This window comes from Populus nigra, chromosome 12, assembly GCF_951802175.1.
Source record: "Populus nigra chromosome 12, ddPopNigr1.1, whole genome shotgun sequence".
NCBI classification, from domain to species: Eukaryota; Viridiplantae; Streptophyta; class Magnoliopsida; order Malpighiales; family Salicaceae; genus Populus; species Populus nigra.
The window spans coordinates 2,869,372-2,893,196 of NC_084863.1; the positions used below are offsets into that span (position 1 = coordinate 2,869,372).

A 23,825-nucleotide genomic window follows, 5' to 3' on the forward strand; every position below is an offset into this window, starting at 1 on the left:
ATGCAGTTACGGCAGCCATACTGTAGAAATACACACAAACGAGTCATGTGGCTCGCTCATCAGGTCCAATCTCTCCTCCCACTGGAGTGGTGGAAAAAAGCACATGGCACCGCACCCTTTTTTATATTGATAATAAATTGTACACGAACATCCTACATATTTAAACATCGCCTGATTCCGTATGTCTGGGCAAGACAGAAATTTGCTGAAATTGAACCACCAACACTGCCCAGAAATTGGGCGATTATGAATACAGATTGACTAAATACGGTGTACCCATATGGCAAAGCATTGTGTGATTGCTTGCCTCCATGGACAAATATTTACTACCAAGTAGTTATAGAATAGCATCAAAGTCTGGAACAGTGCGTCAGCAACCAATGTGTGGTTGACCATTCCTCTCTTATAAAACTTAATTGCTGCTTGCATACAGATCTATGCTACCCAATTGTAGGCGTGAATTTGATTGACCGTCTCTGGCAGCCAGAAATTGGAATCTGTCATGTTATAACTTGTTAGATCAACGATCATGAGGGACTAAAATGTGGAGTGCATGTAAATTGGTTTGGATCAACAGGATTTACCTGAAAGTGTTGCATGGGACACTATCTGAATTAATCTTAAATGATTTACGCTGAAAACGATCTTTGAACATCTGAGAAGTTTGTTTATCCAGAATACGCCAGCTAGAACCACCATCATCACTACCCTCGACAACCCTGTTAAGAAAACAACCAGAAATCATGGAGCGAATAACATAAATTTGCGACAAACATGTAGTTGTGAGAACTATAAAATAAATGCAGAGAGAAATCGTTCACATGGCGCCAGATGGTTGTTAATAGAATATTACCAGTCCATAGGGTCTCTCTCTGGGGCATCATTAGCTGACATTATATCATATGCCACTAGTTTGTGCATCTGGTTGTCTGATAGTTTATAAACAATCCAGCAACCTACGAGAGGCATTGTTAAAATACATGAGTTATGTTCAACAGGATCATCAACATTAATCCAACATTTGTTTCATGCCAAGTACAAAGAAACAACTGAGAAATGCAAGAAAATTTAACTTAGGCATCTATATTCCAAGCTTGATTTTTCAGATGTGTTCAACAGACCAAATCTGCAATCATGGTTACTCTTGCTTAAAGTCTATGATTGCCAACAAAACACTTGCCATTTTCATATTTTTTCAATTCAACAAGACAACACCAAGCACAGTACATTGAGAGCACAGAATGGAAGGATCTGCATCAAACATTAATAGTTCAACATCACAAGTTTTTCTAATATGATGTATATTACCTCTCGCTCCATCTGGTTCTTCCCATTTAGACGTGTGAAGTCCATCAAATGCTGATGTGGCCTGAAATTGTGTTAAAAGTGGAATGATAAAGGAACTTTTGGGAGATTTCCCACATATGAGCAAAAAAGTAAACTTATGTATGACAATTAGAGAAACCGGATACTACTCACAATTCCAAAAGGAAGTTCCTCGCCACTTGCAAGAACAGAACCTGAATGGATCCTATTCAACTTTATTAGTGGCCAGGAAAGAGAAACTTTGCTTATGTTGTCAAAGTTGTTAAGAACATTGATCAAATCATCCAATGCATCCAACACAACAGGCAGTCCTAAAGAGGTGGTGACAGGGTCAGCAGCCAAACAGATGTCCACTTTTCCATCAGTGTCAATCTCGCTCTTCAATGACAGAGCATTTATTAACTCGTCAAAATATGGCAGCAAATGAAGTATAAAAGGGTTTATGGAAGTTCGCCTGGTTTTATAGGATGAATTCCCTAGTTCCACCAAAATTCCTTTGAATATCTTCAGTATTTCAACAATTCTTGATTTGGGAAGAGAGTGGTCAACACAACGAGAAAGGAGAGGGGAAAATGCATTGTAAGTCTTTGTCACATGCTCATCTACGCATACACGAATGGGACATGAAGTATGACTCAAAGAACAATTATCATGAAAACCAATTTCTGATCTTGCAATGCGCCATTCCTTGTTCCCACTTTGTCTACCAGGCAATGAGACTGAAGAATCATCAGTGGAACATAAATATCTCTCAAGCTCTTCTGATTCAATCTTATCACGGTCTTCAAGTACAGAAAGAATTTCAGTTGTAAAGCTTCTTCTGCATTCTCGAGTCATGCTATGGAGAGTAGCCAACAAATCAGGCTCTCTGGTAATGTTTCGTCGGGATAGAACCTGCAAATTTAGAAATTCTTTTGGTCAAGAACTCAACATAAGAGAACATAACATTGTGCATGAAGAAATGGAAAAACCTCCATGAAAGAATGGCATTTCAATAGTTAAAATTACCTCAACCCACTTCCTTGTGTAACGCTTAGTGACGTCATAAACTCCATCTTTTGCAATAGCAATGACATAGTTCAATTTCTTATTCCACCTACAAGAAAAGAATGAAATCAGATTTATACAAAGTATGTTCAGAGCCAAAATAGACTATTGACGATCCTGAAGCAGGGCAGAAGAAAAATCATTCAGTAGGCACCCATGTGCATATATGTAGATCACATAGATTAAGTAAAAAATTACCCCTTCTCATATAGTAATGGTCTGTCAAACACTCCTTCACAAGGGTCAAGATGCATCCATCTGTATAATAACATCACAGAGTACATGTAAATGACGGTTACCATGACAAAGAGCATGGTTTAGCTTAATTATTACTCTACTGGAATGCTTCTGAAGAAAATAGAAGACATCATTTTTTTTTAATGAAGCTTACCTGCCTAGTAATTCAGAAAAGCACTCGGTCCAAACATGATCAGTGAAATCCAGGATCTGATCAAACACAATATGGGAAAAGGTCATATACTGACTTTCATCATGGCCAAGTTCTTTCATAAAACAAAATTTGAAGCCCCCTCAAATTCTTCCACGTTATTACAGTGCATGAACACAAGCATGCCCATTTGAGGACTTCCAGAAAACAAGAGATTCCTCGATAAAGGGGAACACCTTTTCAAAGTATTTCATTTTAGTTCACATTTCACAAGGTATTGTACGGGAAGCCATGATTTTGAGCCCAAATACATTCCAAGACACAAAAAGTAGTTTAGCTATCTTATAGTCCATTGAAAATGGATCAAGTTTTCACAGAATTTCTTTACTACATTCAGAACACCTTGAAAACAGACAAAGGTAGTGCCCATATATTAAGCTACTTCGGAATTGTAATAATATAGAAAAATAACAGAAAACTTTATTGTTCTTCATAGAACACAGGTAGAACAAAGGTAGTGCCCATATATTAAGCTACTTCGGAATTGTAATAATATAGAAAAATAACAGAAAACTTTATTGTTCTTCACAGAACCCAGGTAGAACAAAGGTAGTGCCCATATATTAATCTACTTTGGATTTGTAATAATATAGAAAAATAACAGAAAACTTTATTGTTCTTCACAGAACCCAGGTAGACTTCTATCATTGCATTCAGTCTTTACATCAGAAAATATTGATCTAACAGAACATAGTCTGTCCAAAGTGAGATTGTGTCATTTGGTGGTTGTATTTGAATTAAAGAAACTGACTTACCAGACGAGATTCATAGCCAAAAGCACGACAATAAAGAGTAAAGCAATTGGCCCATTCCCCACAGCGACCCCTTCGAGTTTCCACGAGCTACATGGTGAAAGAGGAGAAAGAAGAATAAGACAACAGAGAAGGAGATTATGAAATATAAACTTGTCAATTGGCTTAAGTAAAAATACCTTTAATGGATCATTGTAGCGTGGGAAACGGGTAATTCTTGAACAAGAATTGCAGCTGAGATATTCCCATGACAGAAAAAAAAAAGTGGGGGGTGATGAACATGAGAGCATATGCTTCTGTGCAGAGGAGGAAACGAAAACCAAATAATCATGACAAACCAATCTACCTATGACTGCTATTCATCATCAGAACAAAGATGTGTGTTGCACACACTTGTCTGTGATACTACACACACTTCTCTGTTTAGTATCACACATATCAGCTAGCTATTTAGTTTCGATTTTATTCCAGAATCAATAAAGCAGACTGGACCACAAGATCCTCACTAGAACACTATTTACAAACCATGAGCAAGAAGTGGGGGAATCTTTTCAAATAAAAAAACTCGACACTAAAACAGCCATATATCATGTGACCATGTTGATACAGGTAGGGATGGGACCTAGTTTAATTTTCTGGTCAATTATAAACAATGGGCAAGGGGGCAAAAAGAAGAAGAAAGGTCTGGCTAAGGTGCAGACTTTGCCCTTGATATGCAACATCAATTTCAAGAGCTGTACAGTTTAAAATTTTTGAAATTCCCATATATGAATGACTACCATATAAACTGTTATCAATACACACAGCGCTGATCAAGTAAACAGCTGGCTATAAAAGTGAGTAACTTGTCATGAGATCATTTGATACAATAAATATAACTAAGAATAAAATACATGTTCAAGCTTACAAACCAAAGGTATGAAATACAAGACCTGAACTTGGGGAATAGTTGTTAGGGGCTAGGAGGACCAGTGATTAGGAAAAATAAATCAAATAAAACAGGAAGTCTAAATAAATCATGAAGAAACAATATATAAGATTAAAAAGAAAACAAAATAAAATTCCAAAAAATATGAAAAAACCCAAAAATAACGAAAAATATAGACGCCGTGCATACCGGTAAAGTTCAACTCGAGCTGCTCCATATTGAGTTTCTGAAGGAAGCGCAGCATCCATTCCTTGATTAACGGTATCATTGCCACAGCCATCACAAGGAGGTTCATTAACCCACCTACAATATCAGAAGATGACAATCATACATTGGCAACATTTTTAATTCTGCTGGCAACCTGTTGTAAGAAACAAGAAAAGAAAAATTTTCGATTGAAAATTAAACACTAATTATTCTGTTTGTGGTCGGAAAACAAATACATTCACATAACTATTCCATGGAAACATTTTAAAACCTTTAGATGAGGAAAGCATCTCCGGTACTTACTGTGGTTCAAAACCATTTTGGAAAACTTGGAGAGAGAATCAAGATTTCTAGACATAAAAAGCCATTGGCACTTATATGCATTGTGTACATAAGAAGCACCAAACTTAACGATGCAAAAGATTCCAACCAACTTAAAAAAAATATATATAGAGCTTTCTTTGGAAAATAAACAAAAAAGTGTCGAGCAAGAACAGCAACCATCCACTGCTTTCTTACTGCTGAAAGCCTTCTCTTTTATAAGTAAACTTTGTTGCAGAACTTTGAAGCAGAACCACTAAATACTTCCAAAAACTTCATATGTTGGAATCATTGATGCTTGTTTCCTCCTTGCTGAATACATCCTAAACTTCTAGCAAATAAAGGCCATGTCCAAGAAATTAAGATCCTATCAATTTAATCAGACTTTCCTGACATCATAAAGCAAAAAAAGCAAATTCCATGTTTGCTCAAGAGTTTGTTACATCAACGAGGCACCATCCTTTGATGCTACTCATAACATGAGATATCTAGTCCTAAAAATGATCTTCCTATGAAAATAGTGTCATTCTATAAACATAACATATGAAAGAAAACAGTCTATTTACACAAAGTATAGCTCCTTACTCGGAGTACTTACTTGTACGTTGTGCAAGTATTTATTGCTGGGATATGTGACTATTTATTAAGCAGTATTTTGTTAATTTTAAGGGAAAATCCAACGTAAAAACAGCAAAGGAATGAAAAACACCTGAATGATTGTTTGAACCAGAAAAGCAGCTGCAGCAGGAAAGCATGGTCTTGTTCAGTTTTTGATGGTTTAAAGTTCCCCTCCTAAAACAAATTTATAAAATTACCAATTACCATGGCATATTAGCAGAGCAAACTCTAGAGGTGAAATTATTAAAACAACTAAAACCAGTTTGATCAACATGAACCACCTTTCTTATTTATTCCAATTATGACGTGGTTGCAATTCACATTGAAATACAAGAGTAGATAAGAAATTGCAGTTGAAAACAAAAAATATACGAGGATAAAACACGAATTAGCATTGCAAGAAAATCATAAAACTAGCCAAGGTCTCCAAGTCTCCATCCAACAAACTTGTGAATAAAAAACTACAACCACTAATATACTGCTGCCAATAGTTCTACTGAGCATCAAGATAACCACAACAATGCGAGAAATCCTTTAAATATTATTTCCATTGCAGTCGGCCGCCCGCCATGTGTGATGCGTGTGAGATAATGTTTTTGAATATACCATATTTATACCAAACTTCTGTCAAACTTAATTTGTTCTGTTCAACTGTAGTTCAACACAGGTCCAAATAGCTGTTCTAAATTGTTTTAATACTAAGATAGCACAATTAATCAAGTTTACAGCCTATAGATTGTATTTGAGGTATATTTGATTGGATAGTTAATGCGTCTAATAATTAAATGTGAGACAAACTACACTGAGAATTTTATTATGCTAAAAGCTGTCCAAGGGTATTTTAGTGATTTAATCAAACAGTGAAGGGTTTTATGTCAACTAACTGTTTTGAAACCCTAATGCACTTTTATATATAATATTATAGATTAAGAAGTTGATGACATCAAGGTGGGTCTGAGTTCAGGTCCATAAACAATATTCTATAACGGGAAAAAAAACATAAAGAACACAAGTGATCGACAACCAAAATAGTGGGACTGTAGCCAGGGGCGGAAGCAAGGGGAGGGCAAACAGGGGCCTGGGGCCCCCCTGCAATACTTTTTTTTTTTCTGTATTGGGTAATTAGGTAATTAAATAGGAGGAAGTGTTATATTTTTTATTTTAAAAAGGTGGCCCTCCTAAATTAAGTGTGATTTTATTTTTGATTTTCTTTGAATTTACTCTTGACCTACATGGAAAAGAAAAAAATATAAAGGCATTATTTTGTGAAATAAAAAACAGAACCACCAATTTACCCTAATATAAATCCTGCAGCCAATCAAAAACATAAATCGCGAGCAAAATTTTTCTACAAAAAGATTGAAGCAGAGCTACTAATTAATTTATCTTTCATCAAACAAAATAAGGTAACTTAAATTTAAAATATATTTTTGTTTTGTTTTGAGATGTTTGTTAATAATTTGATGAGGTTTTTTTAATAATTCTATCATTTTTGCTCCTTTTTTTTTCTTAGATCTGCTAGTTCTATCAATTGTTTTTTGAATTCTTGTTATATTGATTTTTTTTAATTAATTAGATATATTTTATTGGTTTGTTTTGATTATGCTTGGATTTTTTTTATGTTTTGTTTTTAGCAGAACCGCCAAAATTATCAATTTTTTCTTACAATATATGTTTTGATTTTAGGTTGAACCATGAACAAAATAAAAAGAATTAATTCTTTTTTCAAAAAAAAAAGAAAAAATATTGATAACTCACAGCCTACTGAACGAGCTTTTTTAGCGATGAAGATTGTTAAAACAAGACTTCGCAATCGGATGGAGGATGATTTTCTTGCAAATTATTTGATTGTCTATATAAAAAAAAAATTGTTGAAAGATTCACAATTGATATGATAATCGATGAATTCTATTATATGAAAGAACGACGAGCACAATTAAAATAAATATGTAAGAATCATTCTTTATTATTTTTTGATTTATTTCAAAGTTTATCAAACATAAATAATGTTTTGTTTTAGCTAATGTTTCTTATATACTTTGTATGTTTATATTTGATAGGTATAAAGACCAACAACATTAAAGTGATGGATATACTATGAAGATAAAATTAACTTCATTGCTTTGACTCAATTTGGTATTGCTCCAAACCTTTTACCTTATACAAAGGTTATTATATATTTGTAGTAAGTTATTTGAATAAAACTAAATTATGTAGGTTTTGTTTTACAACTCATGTATAATAAATTAAAACAAATATTATATCTTATTATATTAATTTTGGCCCCCCTAACAAATAATCCTAGCTCCGCCCCTGACTGTAGCTGCATGATTATTATGAGCTTGTTTGGCAGTGTGGTTGCGAGTGCTTTTCAAATAACTTTTCATGCCAAAATGCATGCCAATAATGTTTTTTCATTTTTTAAAAATCATTTTTGATATCAACACATCAAAACGATCCAAAACGTACAAACCATATTAAATTTTAATAAAAAAAAAAATTCAAATTTTTTGGGAACGCGGGTTGAACCGCGTTCCCAAACATGCTCTATATAAAAGAGACTGAGCCTCTACAAGCAACGAGGGGAAAAAAAGATAGAGAACGAAACAAAAACCTCTACAGTCATTGTAACACGTCTATCAAATTCCATTAGCATAATTTTTTTTCCAAGTTGACCTTTTGTTGCTCATTATTCTGCATTTATTCTATAGCCAATGACTCAAATGTTTAGTTTCCTCATCACTATAAAAATTAAAACAAAAACAAAAAGCCATTACCTTTGCCAGAGAAACCAAAGCTTTCTCCTCAAGCTCTTCTCTAGGAACTGTCTTCCGTGCTGCCTCCTGCCTCACTGGGTCTTCATACTATATCAACAACAGGCCAAGTACTAAATAAATACTCTCTTGGAAATTATCCCTATCTAGCGTGCGAGTGATTTAACAATCGATCATAAACAAAACAAAAAAAAATAGATTTTCTTGTTGAATGAACAGATTGAAGAAAACACCTTTTTTAATTTTATTGGGAAGAACAAAATGAAACATTTTGAAACTCAAATCTCTTTTTCAGTAACCAAACAAATGAAGAAAAACAAAAAAGATAAACCTCAAAATTTGAAATTACCATTTGAACTTGACTGATATAGGGCCGTATTTTCTGCCCAAACTCATCACTTTGTTCACTCACTGCAAACTCTTGCAACATAAGCGCTTCCTCCTCTGCCTAAACACAAACAGACCTTATAAACATAATGTTTAAATCACTCTCACAAACCGAAAATTGAAACACAAGCACAAAAAATTATAAAAAAAACCTGTAACATCTGCGCAAGTTCCTCATCCGATTTCATCAAATCGGCAACAGTTAATTCTTTGAGTTCATTCGAAACATGAACGACATCAGAATCATCCGACACGTCATCTCCTCCAAGAATCTACACAACAAACCGTTTTAATACACAAATGCATAACAGCAGCAGCAACAAAATTCTGAATTAATTGCATAAAGAAATAAAAAAATATATATAAGAAAAAAAGACCGGCACATCACGAATTGATTCCTCTTCATTTTGCTGCCCAACAACAGCGGCAATTGATTCTTGTACCTTGACTTCCTTCTCTTCCTCGTTGATTTTTATCAATTTGAGTTTGTTAGAAATGCCAGTGAGATCAGAATCGTCCGATACGACGCGATCATCATCTTCTCCGGTGATCTAAAAAAAAACACCAATAAAAAGAAAAGCACACACACATGCAAGTGTTGATGACGAAGCAAACAAAACAACAAAAACCTGCTGGAGATGAGGAGGGATTGAAGTGAGAGAGAAAAGCTGGATCTTAAGAACCTGCAATATTAGTCATAACAATCAAACAAACACTACTGTTGATAAAAATCGAGAGAATTGTGTTTTAGAGAGTGCGAGACTGACTTCGAGGCCGTCGTCGGTGTCATAATCGACGTCGAAGATGGAGTCGTTGTGGCTGATGATGAATTGGCGAGCTACCATCTTTACTGTTTTTTTTTTTTTCCTCTCTTTTCTCTTTGAGAGAGAGATGAAGAATTAAGAATTTTGTTTCGGTTTATTTAGGCTGCGTTTGTTCCTGGATATTGAGTTTCTAAATTTTGATGTGTGTTTGTTATTAAAAAAATTTATTAATAAAAAAGAAATTTTTGATCAAGAAAAAAAACTTGATGACTTAATTATTTAAAAAATATTTTTTGGATGGAAAATATTTTTTGAAAATTATTAAAAATTTAAAAATTTTATATTATTTGTTGATTATATCAAACTCAAATTTTTAATTATTATATATATTTTGTTTTGAATATTTGTTTTTCAATTTCATTCTTTATAATTTAATTTTTATATTAATTTTGATCTTTATTTTTATAATTATTATTTTTATTATTATTTTTTAATTGAAATTTTTTATTTATCAAATTTAATCATCATTTTTTTAATTGTTAATTATTTTATTTGAAATAATTTATGAAATATTAATTATTATTATTTTAATTTCTTCATCTTTTAATTTTTTTTTATTTTTTTAGATTTGATTTCTATTATTTTGATTATTATTTATTTTATTTGAGATAATTTATAAAATTATATTTTTTTTAATTTTATTATCATTCAACTTTTTAATTTATAAAATTTATTCTTTATTATTTTAATAAATTTAAAAAAAATAAAACATTAAAAAGTTATTTTCCAACTCATTTTCTATAACATGACCAAACATTGAAAAATATTTTTTAATTTATTTTTTATTATAATATCAAATATTAAAAAATAATTTACTTTTCCATAATATATTTTTCAGAATTTATTTTTAAAAAATAAATTATTTTCTAGGGTCTTAATTAATGTGGTTTTTATTTTGCTTATTTCGGAGGGAAGGTATTGGATTCTTTTTTTACCGTACCGGTTCGAAACAAGACTTGCGTCGTATTATTTTAATTTGAATTAAAAATAAATAAAAAAGCAAATTATCATTTTCTTTTGGTATAAAGTATTACCTGTAATGTAAACGCGTGGAAAAACGGGGGATGAATATTGTCCAGCTGTATTGTACTATTGACGCATGGTAAACGTTTTACTATTGAGGCATTATTTACTAATTTTTTGATATAAAAATTTAAGGAGAAAATATGTAAAGTAAATATTATATCATTATACTGTTCATTTTCTTATGTTTTACTATAAAAAAATATTGTTCATTTTTTTTTTTAGTTTTGTTATAAATTTTAGGGGAGAAAAATATTAAACTCTATTAAGTTTATAAATCGGGTTCACCCTACAAAAATTAAAGCATGTGGGATGAACATTGTGCAAACACATTGTCAACTCCTTTACATTTTACTGTTGATTATACTAGTTATTATTTTTTAAAAAGTTTTGTTATAAATTTAAAGGGAAAATATGTGAGGTGAACACTATACAATCATACCATTCACCCTCTCATATTTTACCGTGAAAGATATTATTTTTTTAGGTTTGGGAGAAAATATTAAACTCGATTGAGTACATTATCCGGATTCACCCTACAAGTTTTACTATAAACGACATTGTTTATTTTTTTTGTTTTAAAAAAATATTTTCCTTTTTTTGTTTCTATTTTTAAAAATTAATCTTGATCTTATTTTTATTTATATTTAAATTAATATCGTTTCTCTCTTATATATTATTTAGAAAGTTTATCTGAAATGATGATTATTTTTTAATTATACATTTAACTTTTGAGGAGGTTCTTATGATTAATCTTTATTTTTTTAAATCTTTTATATGGAAAAACTTTATTTTTAAAAAATAAAAAAAACTATTTTCAAATAATATTTCTAATATATACAGCCTTGCATATTATTTTTTTCTCTTTTAATTTATTTGATCAAATTAATAACAAAATTAAACATAACACTATCAATTATGTTTTTCAAGAAAATGCAGAGGAACCTTTTTGAAGATTGCTGAGAGTAGCAAAATTATTTGATTACCTGAGATTCTTGGATACAAATGATACGAGTGGGTTCTAGATGGTGGCTAGAGTTTCAAATGTGATAAAGAGGAGAAGAGTTTTTTTAGTGGAAATTTTGTTATTTTAAAGCAATAAAGATTTTTTACTAATTAAATTAAGTACAATAATAAACTTATAAATAATTTAATATTTTCAGTTGTTTTTGTTATCATGTATATGTATAGTGTTATAAATTTATAAAATACAAGATGCTTCTGTATTTTTTCTAATAATGGATATGAAACATAAAATAAAAAACACTAAAAAAAAATAATTTTATCCTGGTTATTTAATGATATGAATTATTAATAACTTATAAAAGTTAACTAGTTACAACTTCAAACCAATGAATTATTGGTCTAACAGTTAAAATACTGTTATATCCCTATACAATTGAAAATATAAGTTTGATTTTTAGAAAACACACTTATTAAAAAAAACAGTCACGAATCCTGAACGAGACTAGTCTTATCTTTTAAAAAAGATACAAGGATATCAAATAAAAAAAAATTACAACCTCCCTTACATTGCTCAATTTCTACCATAACTGAATTAATAAATTGATTAAATCATAATTAAATTTGATTACATATGATAAATTGTATTAACAAAAAATCTAGAACATTTAGTAAAAATATTTTAGAAAATACCGTGGACATACTCTGTTTCTACTATTTAATGCTACAGTATATCGACAGTTGTACTCTTCCTACAAAGAAAAAATTGAGATGCTATGATTAAGGGTATTATAGTCTTTTCACATAACATACCATACAATCGGAGTTTAGAGAAAAAATATATTCAAATAATTGAATAGAATAAAAAAAAATTTACATAAAATGCGAAATATATGCACATGAACGTATGTGCCTTTAGTAAACCCAAGGGATTTTTATGAAATGCTTGTAAATAAAAAAGAAAATATTATTAAAAAATAGCAAGCAAAATGGGCTGGCTTATCTTCTTCTTAGTTTGAACCATTAGCCTGGCAAGACGGCAAGACCAGTACTCAAGGCCCAACCAGATTTTCAGGCTGGTCTTGCTTACGAATGGACGGTGATTTGGCAGCCTAAGCCTGCCTAGATGACGACACTCGGTAGATATTTTTCAAATATTTGCGCCAGTAATAATTCCAGCGTGAGGAAATATGCATAAATTTAGTACCATTTATAACACTTAGAACTGTTTTTGTATTTTAAAAATATTTTTTAAAAAATTTAAATTTATTTTATGTTTTTTCTTTATTTTAGATTAATATTTTTTTAGTGTTTTCAGATTATTTTGATATACTGATATCAAAAATAATTTTTAAAAATTAAAAATATATTTTTTTAATAATTTTTTAAATAAAAAATATTTTAAAAAACAACCGCAATTACACTTTCAAACACTGTTTACAACTCCTACATTGTCATATTTGTTTAGGGATTAACCTTTAAAAGAGTATGGATAACTATCTATGGATTATAGATTAATTATTTTTATTAATAATGTTTTAACTAATTTGGCCGAGTTCAACAGGGGATGGATAGAATTAATCGTAAATTTTATTAATATTAATATTTTATTTTATTTAACTACAAACTTGGCCTCACTTCGGTTTTGAATCCTAGATTTTCTAATCAACCAGTAGAATCAATTGAGCTTAACATCTATTTGCAATAGTTTCAATTTTATGCTAAAGGAGAACTAACTTAACCTAACGATCAAAACAACACCATCAAAATATGATATTTATAATTGTTTTTATAGAATATAAAAAAATATAATTATTTAATATATAGTTTATGAAACTATGAGAACTGCATACACAATAATTTTTATAAAAGATAAAAATACATGATCCGTGGAAGAACACGGTTCACATAATTAATATATATACTAAAAAAAAACCCTCTTACAATACAGAAATGATATAATTGAGATTCTTTCCAATTTCCTTATACTCTATCAATGTCAAATTTATAATTTTTAAAATTTTTTTTAAGGAAAAAATTTTCTTATATTTTTTCCCTTTTTATTTCCTTCATACTTGATATATTTATTATTTTATACTTGATCTATTTATCACTTTATTATATGTAAATATCAAATTTTTTATTCAAAATTATATTTTTTACTCGATGTAAAAAAAACACAATAATAATATCTACATATTTATTCTTTTGTGTTAGATAAAAAATTTATTTGACCTGCAGTGAGGCAAATTAAATAAAAATGTTAACACTTTATTTATTTATTTATTGACACAAATATTTCTTAACTTATTTAATTAAATACATGTATAAACATGTTAATTTATAGTTAGGATTTTGTTTTTGTAAAAAGACTGGTTGGAAATCTTGTGTATTTTTTTTTTTGTAAAAACAAATTTATCTGATCTGCAGTGAAGCTCGGATAAAATATCTAGTTTATACTCTAAAGATCAAACCATACAAATGAGAATAATGCTTTGTTGTTTTGATAATATTTTATATTTGAAAACTTTAACTAGTTCAACTAACACCATTCCGTACTATCTAGGCATTCTTATCAAGATTGTAGTTGATATATCCATTTATGTTAGTAAAATTCGAAATAAAGATACATGACACATCTAGTACCAAATGTGAAAAGGGGAATCATAAATGTGAGATTTCAACTACTATTAAAGCTTTATACACATTTTAAGAAAATAGGATTTTCATGAAACTCACTTTCATAAATTAATGGTGTCAAAAATTCATGAGTTAGGATGGGACATGGGCACTAAATTATTATTATACAAAACATTAAGTTTAATGGCATCTCCATTGTAGCATTTTTATTGTTTATTCTCTCATAAATTATTGCATTAAAATAACTAATTTTTTAATAAAATTTTAATTTTGTTCTTAATTTTTTTTTTGTATAAGCGAACCTTTTAAGCATAAATTAGCATCCAATTGCATATTGTTTTGAAAGATAGAGTTGAATTAAAAGTTAGAGGACCAAAATTAAAATGACAGATAAAATAGGTGGTGGTTTTAAATTTCATAAAACAAAATATTTTGATCCACTTTATAATTTGTAACTTTACTGTAAAAATATCTCATTTCAAACCTTTTTGGTTTATAGGTGATTAGTCTTATTAGTTTTTAGAAATTCAATTTTGATATCAAAGTTCATTTCTCTTATTTTTTAATCTTTTCTGGGGAAAGTAGAGAAAATAAGGACTGTTGGATTCCAGCATAGAAAGAGAAAATTATCGTTTACACTTATTTTAACCATTAAAATGATTGAAATTGGTGTTAATAAGTTTTATTCGGTGAGAGAAGTCTTATAGTGGTTGTTTTGAGCTCTAAGATTGCCTAAAAAAATAGATCTAAGTCGAGGATGAGAAAATTTACTTAGTTTGATTTTGTCATTTGAGCCTTTTTTTTGGGTTTTTTAGGCCGCTAAATTGGTTTCAACATGTTCTAGGATTTGTTGTTGGGTGTTTTAGGCTTTAATTGAGTTGAAAAATGGGTTTGTTGGGTTAAAAATTCATAGCCCTGATTTTTTAGCCATCACAATGGTGGTTGGAATTTGAGATAAAAAACGATGTGTTGTTTGTCCCTTTAAAAGATAAAAAAGGCCTAGACACTTGGACTTGGGCTTAAAGGCTCATGTAAATGGGTTATTCCTTCTGAAGGTCCAGTGCGCTTGGTCATAGCCCCGTGATGCTGGGTATTCTTTAGATAAATATTTATGAAAAATTAACCTAGTTAATTCTATAACCCGAATTGCAAGTTCAATGAGCTAAGCTACAACATTTAGTCTATTTTTTTTGTTTAATGTTTTTTTCATTCCTCAATTAAAAAAAATGCAATTTCATCATTTTTTTATTGATGGTCTATTTTTTATTTAACTTAAAATTAGAAAAAATACAATTTCACCATTTGTTATCAATGATTTGCTTTTGCTATCTCATTCTCACACATCTATCATATTTTTTTAAAAAATATATTTGATACAAAGAAATCACATGCGCTTTATTGTCATATAAATCTATTAAATAAAAAATAACCTATGAAATAAAAAAAATTAACTTGCATTTAAAGTTTGATTGGTTGAGTCAAGTTAAATTTAAATAGCTATTTATACAAAATGTTAACTTTTAGAAAATGCTAGATCATTGCTTGTGTTATGTTGTAAGTTAAATCAAATTTTTTAATATAAAAAAATATATTCAGATGTTATTAATGTATTTTTAATAGATTTTTTTTAAATAAACGAGGACTGATTTAATATAGCTTAACCAATTTAATAGGTTAAAAAACAACCCAAGTAATTGAAAAAATATAGTTTGATAAAAATAAAATTTAAAATGATATTATTTTTTAATATTAAAATAAAAATATATTAAATTAATTTAGATTAATTTGTATTAATATAATATGAGACTTTGATATCCCCACCAAAGCAAATAAAAAAATAAATTTGTCCTGGCCTGTGGGCTTAATTATAAATGAATTCTTACCATCTGCTGACGAAACTGGCCACCTTGTCTTAAATGTAACCCAACAAAACGGGTTCCTCCTCTTAAATTCTGATGACAGAGCCAAAGCTGTACAATCAATATATATCTTCGCACAAGCAAGCATACTTTAAAGTTATATATATTTTTTTAATGTAATAGGTATAAGTATTAGTGATTCCAATTTACTTTGATTGTTATGTAATTTACTTTAATATTTTTTTTTATTAATATAGATATTTAAGTTAGTTTATATGTATTTTAACTAATCTCACGAATTTTAAAATTAACAATCATTTAAATCTTTAGTGACTTTAAAATTTATTGAACTCAAATTAATAAATTCTAAAAAACAAATTTAAAATGTCGCTATATCTCTCAAAATTTACTTCAATATATTTTAGTTAATTGGGAAGGGTTATCTCTAAAATCCTGTAAATCCAAGACTAAACGGAGCCCCGAAAAGCCATAAAAATAAAACGACTTCTTCAACTCTTTTGCACGCATAGACGTGCATATATACCCACCCAACCAACCACAGATGCGCTGCCTTCTTCTCTCTGAACATCCTGTCCGGGTTTTGTTCTTTGCCTCTTTTAGTGAAAAAATGGTGAAAAAAAATAGTAGGGTTAGTGTCCATTCAATGTTAACGGCAGTATCCAGTCAGCCAGTCGGGTCGGGTAAAACTCATCCATTATCAGTACTTGATCATGCAATGGGTCTCCATACAGTACATGTAGTTTTTTACTACAAGAAAAACCCATTTGGGATTTTTGACGTAGATCCCTTAAGGATTGCTTTGTCAGAGGTTCTTTGTTTGTACCCACAAGTTACGGGTCGGTTGACCCGAGGGGAGTCGGGTAACTGGTTAGTGAAGTGTAATGATGCTGGTGTTAGAGTTTTGAGAGCAAAAGTTGAGGCCACCATGGATGAATGGCTGAGATCAGCTGATGGTTCAGAGGAGAAAGATTTAACGTTTTGGGAGGACATTCCCGAGGAACCTAGTACATGGTCACCCTTCCGAATTCAGGTTTTTTTTTTCCTGTGATTTTCTTGCTTGCTGAAGTTTTCACTTGGGTTGCTCCATTTCCGTGCTATTTCTTATTCGAATCTAAAAACCATATTCTATGTAGAAATTGATGAAGATTGTTTTTAAGGAAAAACAAATCTAAACACTTAGGCATGTACTTGTTGATTTTACTTTTTATAAATATCAAAGTTATTCGATTTGATTAATGATTTGATTTAAAATTTAGTTTATGGATTTACTAGGTTAATTTAAATTAATTATTAAAAAAGTATTATTTTAAAAAAATTATTTGAGTTTTGATCCAGTTGTAAGTTAATTATATTTTATTTAAAAATATGTGATTTGTGTGTTTTTGCTTAGAATATTTTAAAATAATAATATTATTAAAATTTATTTTTAACACTAACCTCTTAAAATGATATAAAAATACACAAAATAAAATATATATTTTAATTTTTTTCAAAAATATTTTAAAACATAAAAAGCAGGCTCTTAATTATTCTGTTGAGTTTACTAATTTAAATAACCAAATCAATATTGGATTAACTTTTTTTTTTATTACTTTAAACCTAAACTAAACCAGATCAGGTATAATAAATATATGACAGTTTTATTCTCAACAACTAACAAATAATGAAAAGAAAATCCGAAGTAGTACTGATCAAAAACAAAGAAGTGGTGTTTTCTAAAACACTATAAACTTGCTTTCCAAATAATCTCCATATGGAGAATTGTGATCCTTGAAATTGCATTTGAGAAGTGTTTTTTAAATTATTTTTTCTTGAAAAATATTAAATTAATATTTTTAAAGTATTTTTTTTATAATTTTAATATAATAATATTAAAAATAAATATATTAAAAAAAATTGTTTTAATATATTTTTAATCAAAAATCACTTTAAAAAAACAAACATTCTATCATAAAAGCTTTTATTTATTTAATTACTTATGACAAAGTGATAAGTATCCCAAAAGTCAGGATAGTGATGTTTGCTAACATAATTGAACGTTGCAGTGAGTAGAAAGGAATTGTCAAAGCCATATTGGGCATATAGATTTTGACAGAAGAGGAACCATCAAATGGTACTATAGACAACAGCTGAGCAAAGTCTCACTGATTTCTATTTAAAGTGTGGGGGCTTGGGCAGCCTTGAAGATAGGTAGGGCTGAACAGAATTCGAATAGATATAAAATCGGCCATGCATTACAATAATGATATCGGCAACTTGGTAGCTGGACGGACGGCCAGTCTTCTTGCTTTGGTAGCCTGTGGGCAGCTAGTTTATATGCATGGCGGTAATCCATTTATTTCTAAAAGTAAACCTGCAACCTCTGCTAAGCTAGGTTATCTTCCTAGTTCTTGTTCAGGTTTAGCATGCTGTCCTCCTTGAAAAATTATTATATGAACCTGGTCCATTTAATTAGCTCATGCATTAATTATTGGTTAATGTAGTCGTAAATTCATACAACGTATGAGTCTGGTTTACATGAACAAGGTTACGTCTGATGTATAGTTTAATTCTCCTATTTTTCACGTTTGATTTCATGTATATGTGCTTACCTCCAACTCTGGAGATGGCTTAAACTAATTTCTCACCTATGGATCTCCAGGTAAATGAATTTGAAGGAGGAGGTGTAGCTTTTGGGCTAAGTTGTACACACATGAATGCAGACCCAACTTCCATAACTATACTCTTCAAATCCTGGATTGAGAGTCACCGCCAGGAGCCCATTGAGCACCCACCCCTGTTCAGCTCAACCACCCTCCATCACCAACAAGTTCCTAATACTAGCACTAAACCAGACAATTACTATGCAACTAAGGGCAATGCAGAAACTCCCTCGGTGAAAATGGTCACAGCCACGTTCAAGTTCTCTGATTCAGCAATCAAGAAATGGCTTGACGAAGTGCATGATCAATGTGCTAAAGCTACTCCTTTTGAATTGCTAGCTGCACTCTTTTGGACACGTGTTGCACATGTAAAGGCTCCAAAAAATGACAACAAACACTCCCTCTCAATTTGCTTGGATTTTAGAAGGCTAGTGCAGCCACCAATTTCTCTTGGTTACTTTGGCAATGCATTGCATTTTTCACTGCTGACACTAGATGAAGAAGAAATGGACTACGGTAAGTTGGGACATGTGGTGGAGCTGGTGCATCGCCATATTTCAGATGTAGGGGAAGAGGAGGTTTGGTCTGTTGTAGATTGGTTTGAATCACAGAAGGAAGAGGGAGGGAAGTATGCAGAACCTTTCAGAATGTATGGTCCTGAGCTAACTTGTGTAAGCATGGAACACATGATAATAGGGCATAAATCGTTGATGTTCTCCGCAAGTTTCAAGAGTGATGAAAAACCAGTTCACGTTTCATGTCATGTTGGAAATGTGAGGGGTGAAGGTCTGATTGTGGTGCTGCCTTCAGTAGAAGAAGGACTTGCAAGGACAGTGATGGTAACCTTGCCAGAGGAGGAGATGCCTAAATTATGCGAGGATCAAGCTATCCAGTGTCTACAACCAACAATGCTGATAGGTGGAAGATACTAAGCTTCGTTTGTTTCAAGATGTTGAGCAAGGATAGTATGGCCTCCGAGTCTGTTGCTTTAATTTTCATGCATAATATATCTATGTGCTAATCTTAAAGGGATGCAGATGCCAAACCCTACCATGTGTTGGGTGGAACAAGAGCTGTTGCTAGCAACTCAAATTGTAGGCTTATATTATATCTGTGTGTTCTGTACTACGTACGTGATCATAAAGCGACGGCCAGAATAACTGTTTCAATTTTCATCCGCATTTGCAGTGTTGATTTCTCTCTCTACCCCCTCAAGTACTGGAAAAAAAAAAGATAAAAAGAGAAAAGTTGCAGGTAAAAATAGTTTTTCAATGAAGTTTGAAATCAGACAGATCCTCCTAGCCAACATTTGATCAAACATCAAACAAACGGCATGTTACAAAAACAACCATACATGTTCTTATTATCCATTGAGTATACCATGTTGCAATGATACAGAAGTTATTGCTCAATTATCCATAAATATTGTAAGATCCCAGTACAGTGGAATTAATGGTTTTAAGTTGAAACCTTGCAATCTTTTGGGGGAGTGTTGGCAAACTTCCATGACGAAAGCCGCATGCCCTCATAGGTTCTATCACCCGCTACGTACCTCTTCAATGGGTGCAACAACAGGAATTTCTCTCAGTTCCTCTTCTGCAGGTTTCACCTTCAAGGAGCCAATGTTCTCATCTAGATTTTTGATCAAAGTGGTCACCTGCCAAAACCTTTTGTTTCTGTATCATTTCGCTATTTAATTGCATTTTACTTGCTAATTGTCAAATTTATCCACTTATCTTTGTGTTAATCACAACCTGTCTTTACAACAAGCAGTTCTTACAGACAAACACGTTTGGCTTTTTAGAATTCTTTGGAAGGATTTTTCAAAATTAAATTGGAATAAACATTACTTATCCAAAGTCCAAACAACCGAAAGGCATTTATTTTTGAAACAATCAGATTGATGTAAAGAAAGGCTGCATTTTCAGTATACTTGGTCCACAACTCGAGGTACTTTCGACCTCCTGTCCACTTAAATTGATTGATTTTTTAGAAACATATAATATAAAGCTAAAAATGCTGTAGCCTGTAGGGAATCTTATATTTCGGTGGGGACCTAAAATATTTGAGTTGACTTGAATCATACGATAACTTTAAGTTTTTGATTTGGTAGGGAATCTTATATTTCGGTGGGGACCTAAAATATTTGAGTTGACTTGAATCATACGATAACTTTAAGTTTTTTTTTTTTTTTTTTTTTTTTGATTATCATGGGTGTCCGGGCCAGTTTGCGCGCACCTCGACTAATCCCACGGGCCCTGAAGTTAACGACCATGTAAGCCTCCAGTGGCCATCATATGAGCAGTCATAGAGTTTGAACCTGAGACCTAAGAGGGAGCAAACCCCTTAGTCCCAAGCTCTTACCATTAGACCACCACCTAGATGGTTGATAACTTTAAGTTTTTGATTTGGTAGGGCAGTAGTTATTGTTTTTTAAAATATATTTTATTTAGAATTAAATTGTTTTTTACTTTCTTTGGTGGAGAAACCATAATTTTAGCTAGACATCCCCACGTTTCCATGTATTTATATAAAGGTTTTTGAATATTTTATAATTTATATAGTGTCTTGTTTAATTTTGTTTTATGAGATATTTTATTTAGAATATAATTTGCTGATAAAATAGTTTTCCCTATAAGTTCCAAGAAAATTTTAACTTATCAACATAATATTATTATTTTTTTCAATATTTGGTTCTTGCATTTAGCAATATCATTCTTAATTCCTTTTTATCACCTTGGTCTTCATGCTAAGTTGATTTTCAACCATTCTTACAAAATATTTGAACACTTTTAAAGCTTTGTTTTTGCTTCGTAATAAATTAACATAATAATATCTTGTACATTCATTAATAATAAAAGTAATTAAATACTTTTTACCATATGTAATTTACATAAACTGATTATAAATCTAGAAGATCGCTAATTCTATTTATGAAATAGATTAAAAGACTGAATCATATATAAAAAATAATATTTATCAATCTTCTTGGCTTTCTGCCCGTAATAGTTAGTCATCGTATTAAGCTTGAATAACCTATTAAATAAATATCGCTAGCTCATGTAAATCTCACTCTTGGTAAGTACAAACTTTTCAGACTCAAAAACCATTCTAAGCCCGGTTTTGCTCAATAATGAGCCAAAAACCCAATTCTTTCAAATATCAGAAGCATTAACCATATTTTTTTAGAGTCAGTTCTCTTGCAGATATCATCTTTACCACTATTTTTTTTTAATTCGAGGAAACATTACTACCTGAAAAATACACTTTGTGGATCCAGATAAATGAGTAAAACCCCGGTTGTTCCAGACTCTTACAAGAGGTGCACGTCCTGACTCGAACTCGAGATCTGCTGTGCAGATCTCAAATTCTTTGCCACCACGCTACACCTCTTGAGGATCATTTTTAACACTACCTATTCATGGTCCAGGATTTTGCACATTGAAGAGCTCGTCTATGAATAACTATTCTCCATCAACACAGCAGCTACATGCTCAAGAAACTATTGATGTCAGAACATACATGAAATGTAGCATTTTTTATTTTTCATATGAATAACACATATGAACATATATCCATCAACAGAATTGTACTTCTACCTTTCCTTTTATTTTTCTACAGAATGCATTTTTTCTTAGTAAGTTCAAATGAGGTGCGTTATATATAATATAATTATGCACCTAAATTGTTTTCATTGTTCAACAATTAGTCAGCTATTGCTTATATAATTCGTGTATACATTATTCAATGGGAAGAATGCAGACAACGGAATTTCAAAAGAAATAGGAGTTTTATATATATTATTTCAATGCTCAGCAGAGGACTTTTTTCTTTCTTTCTATACTAACAGAAGCAAAAGCAAATAATTGCAGAGGATACAGAATTATTGTCAAAACCCAGTTAGTTTTTGCAAGCATTTGTGCTTTCGGAGCATAAAGTTCGTGTCTTTCTAGAAAATTCACATTTCAGACCATAGAAGGCAATCCATACATCTTAGAGTTCTCCATACTACCATCACCATGGTCTCCACAACCATGGGACAAGATCACTAAGTCTCGTGAACTTAATCACTCTCTAATCATATAAATACATTTGCAAGCCAGAACTCGTTGTGTGTGTGTGTGTGTGTTTATTATTTCAGTGCTCAACAGAAGACTTTTTGTTTCTTTCAATACTAACAGAAGCAAAAGCAAAGAATTGCAGAGGATACAGAAGTTGATAAATACAGAGACAAATTTAATGGACTTGAAAATAAACTAGATAAGGTGCCCAGCAACTTCTTTATTTTTAATAACACTACCATTTCTTTTAACAAGTAGCAGATATATATAACCTACATTTCAATAGAGACCCCACTGAACTCAAGACAAATAAAAAACATAAAATTATATATAAGTCTAGCCTTTCCAGCATGATTTCATAAAGATATTTTTTCACCCATATTTATTCATCATATCATACATTGTATAAGCAAGTAAATTGTTTTAAGATTGTTGTCGCACTTTAAAATATTTTGTATGATCTGATGATCTGGTTTTTACAAAACATGAAACATGCATATAAATTAACAACCGAAAGAAAAATCAACTTATAATATTTATCGACAGAAAATAAACTTGAAGAGGTTGATTGAGATAAAGATCAATCCTCTGTCTTAAAACAATTTGTTGACTGTTCTCTAATGTTAGTAGTATGATTGCAATATTGTTTCTCAGGTTTACTTAATATTTTATTCTTGATAGCACAACGAATCAAAATTTATATGTTGCTTTTCATAAGAATTTTAAATGAAAAAACATAAAAGATTGAGTTTTTGAAATGTTGTTTTCTCATCATCAAATCCATTAAATCCATGTCTGAAAGTTAATTTTCACTTAAATTTTAAAACAAAATGATACAATTTTCTGATTTAGAAGTAAACTCCATTTTATAGAATGACAATTTTTTATTCAGGCAAACTTTCCACAAAAGCATTACCGGCCGGCAAAAAAGCCATGACCTAGAGGACTATATGGAACTATTCCAATCCCAAGCTCCCTGCATTC

At 30.9% G+C, this 23,825-nt stretch overlaps 2 protein-coding genes across 5 annotated transcripts; one reads left to right on the forward strand and one right to left on the reverse strand.

Annotated features, from left to right (window-relative positions):
• Positions 1–90: 90 nt before the first annotated feature.
• LOC133669296 (peptide-N(4)-(N-acetyl-beta-glucosaminyl)asparagine amidase) lies at positions 91–9,757 on the reverse strand. 3 transcript variants are annotated; one of them, XM_062089382.1, is made up of 18 exons: positions 9,576–9,757; positions 9,438–9,491; positions 9,252–9,359; positions 8,961–9,080; positions 8,771–8,869; positions 8,425–8,511; positions 5,739–5,821; positions 4,691–4,804; positions 3,753–3,807; positions 3,577–3,663; positions 2,765–2,820; positions 2,572–2,631; positions 2,335–2,422; positions 1,480–2,220; positions 1,309–1,369; positions 854–956; positions 585–719; positions 91–497 (listed from the first exon to the last, which is right to left on the reverse strand). In XM_062089382.1, the coding sequence occupies exons 1-18, from the start codon at positions 9,651–9,653 to the stop codon at positions 413–415; spliced, it is 2,214 nt and encodes a 737-aa protein (XP_061945366.1). In that variant the 5' UTR covers positions 9,654–9,757; the 3' UTR covers positions 91–412. The 3 variants fall into 3 exon arrangements, with proteins under 3 accessions (XP_061945366.1, XP_061945365.1, XP_061945364.1); XM_062089381.1 differs by having other exon boundaries at positions 9,192–9,359; positions 9,576–9,750; XM_062089380.1 differs by having other exon boundaries at positions 9,186–9,359; positions 9,576–9,750.
• A 6,919-nt stretch (positions 9,758–16,676) lies between these two features.
• Positions 16,677–19,955, forward strand: LOC133669647 (protein ECERIFERUM 26-like). 2 transcript variants are annotated; one of them, XM_062089866.1, is made up of 2 exons: positions 16,677–17,168; positions 18,780–19,955. In XM_062089866.1, the coding sequence occupies exons 1-2, from the start codon at positions 16,680–16,682 to the stop codon at positions 19,710–19,712; spliced, it is 1,422 nt and encodes a 473-aa protein (XP_061945850.1). In that variant the 5' UTR covers positions 16,677–16,679; the 3' UTR covers positions 19,713–19,955. The 2 variants fall into 2 exon arrangements, with proteins under 2 accessions (XP_061945850.1, XP_061945851.1); XM_062089867.1 differs by lacking the exon at positions 16,677–17,168 and adding an exon at positions 18,369–18,464.
• Positions 19,956–23,825: the final 3,870 nt, after the last annotated feature.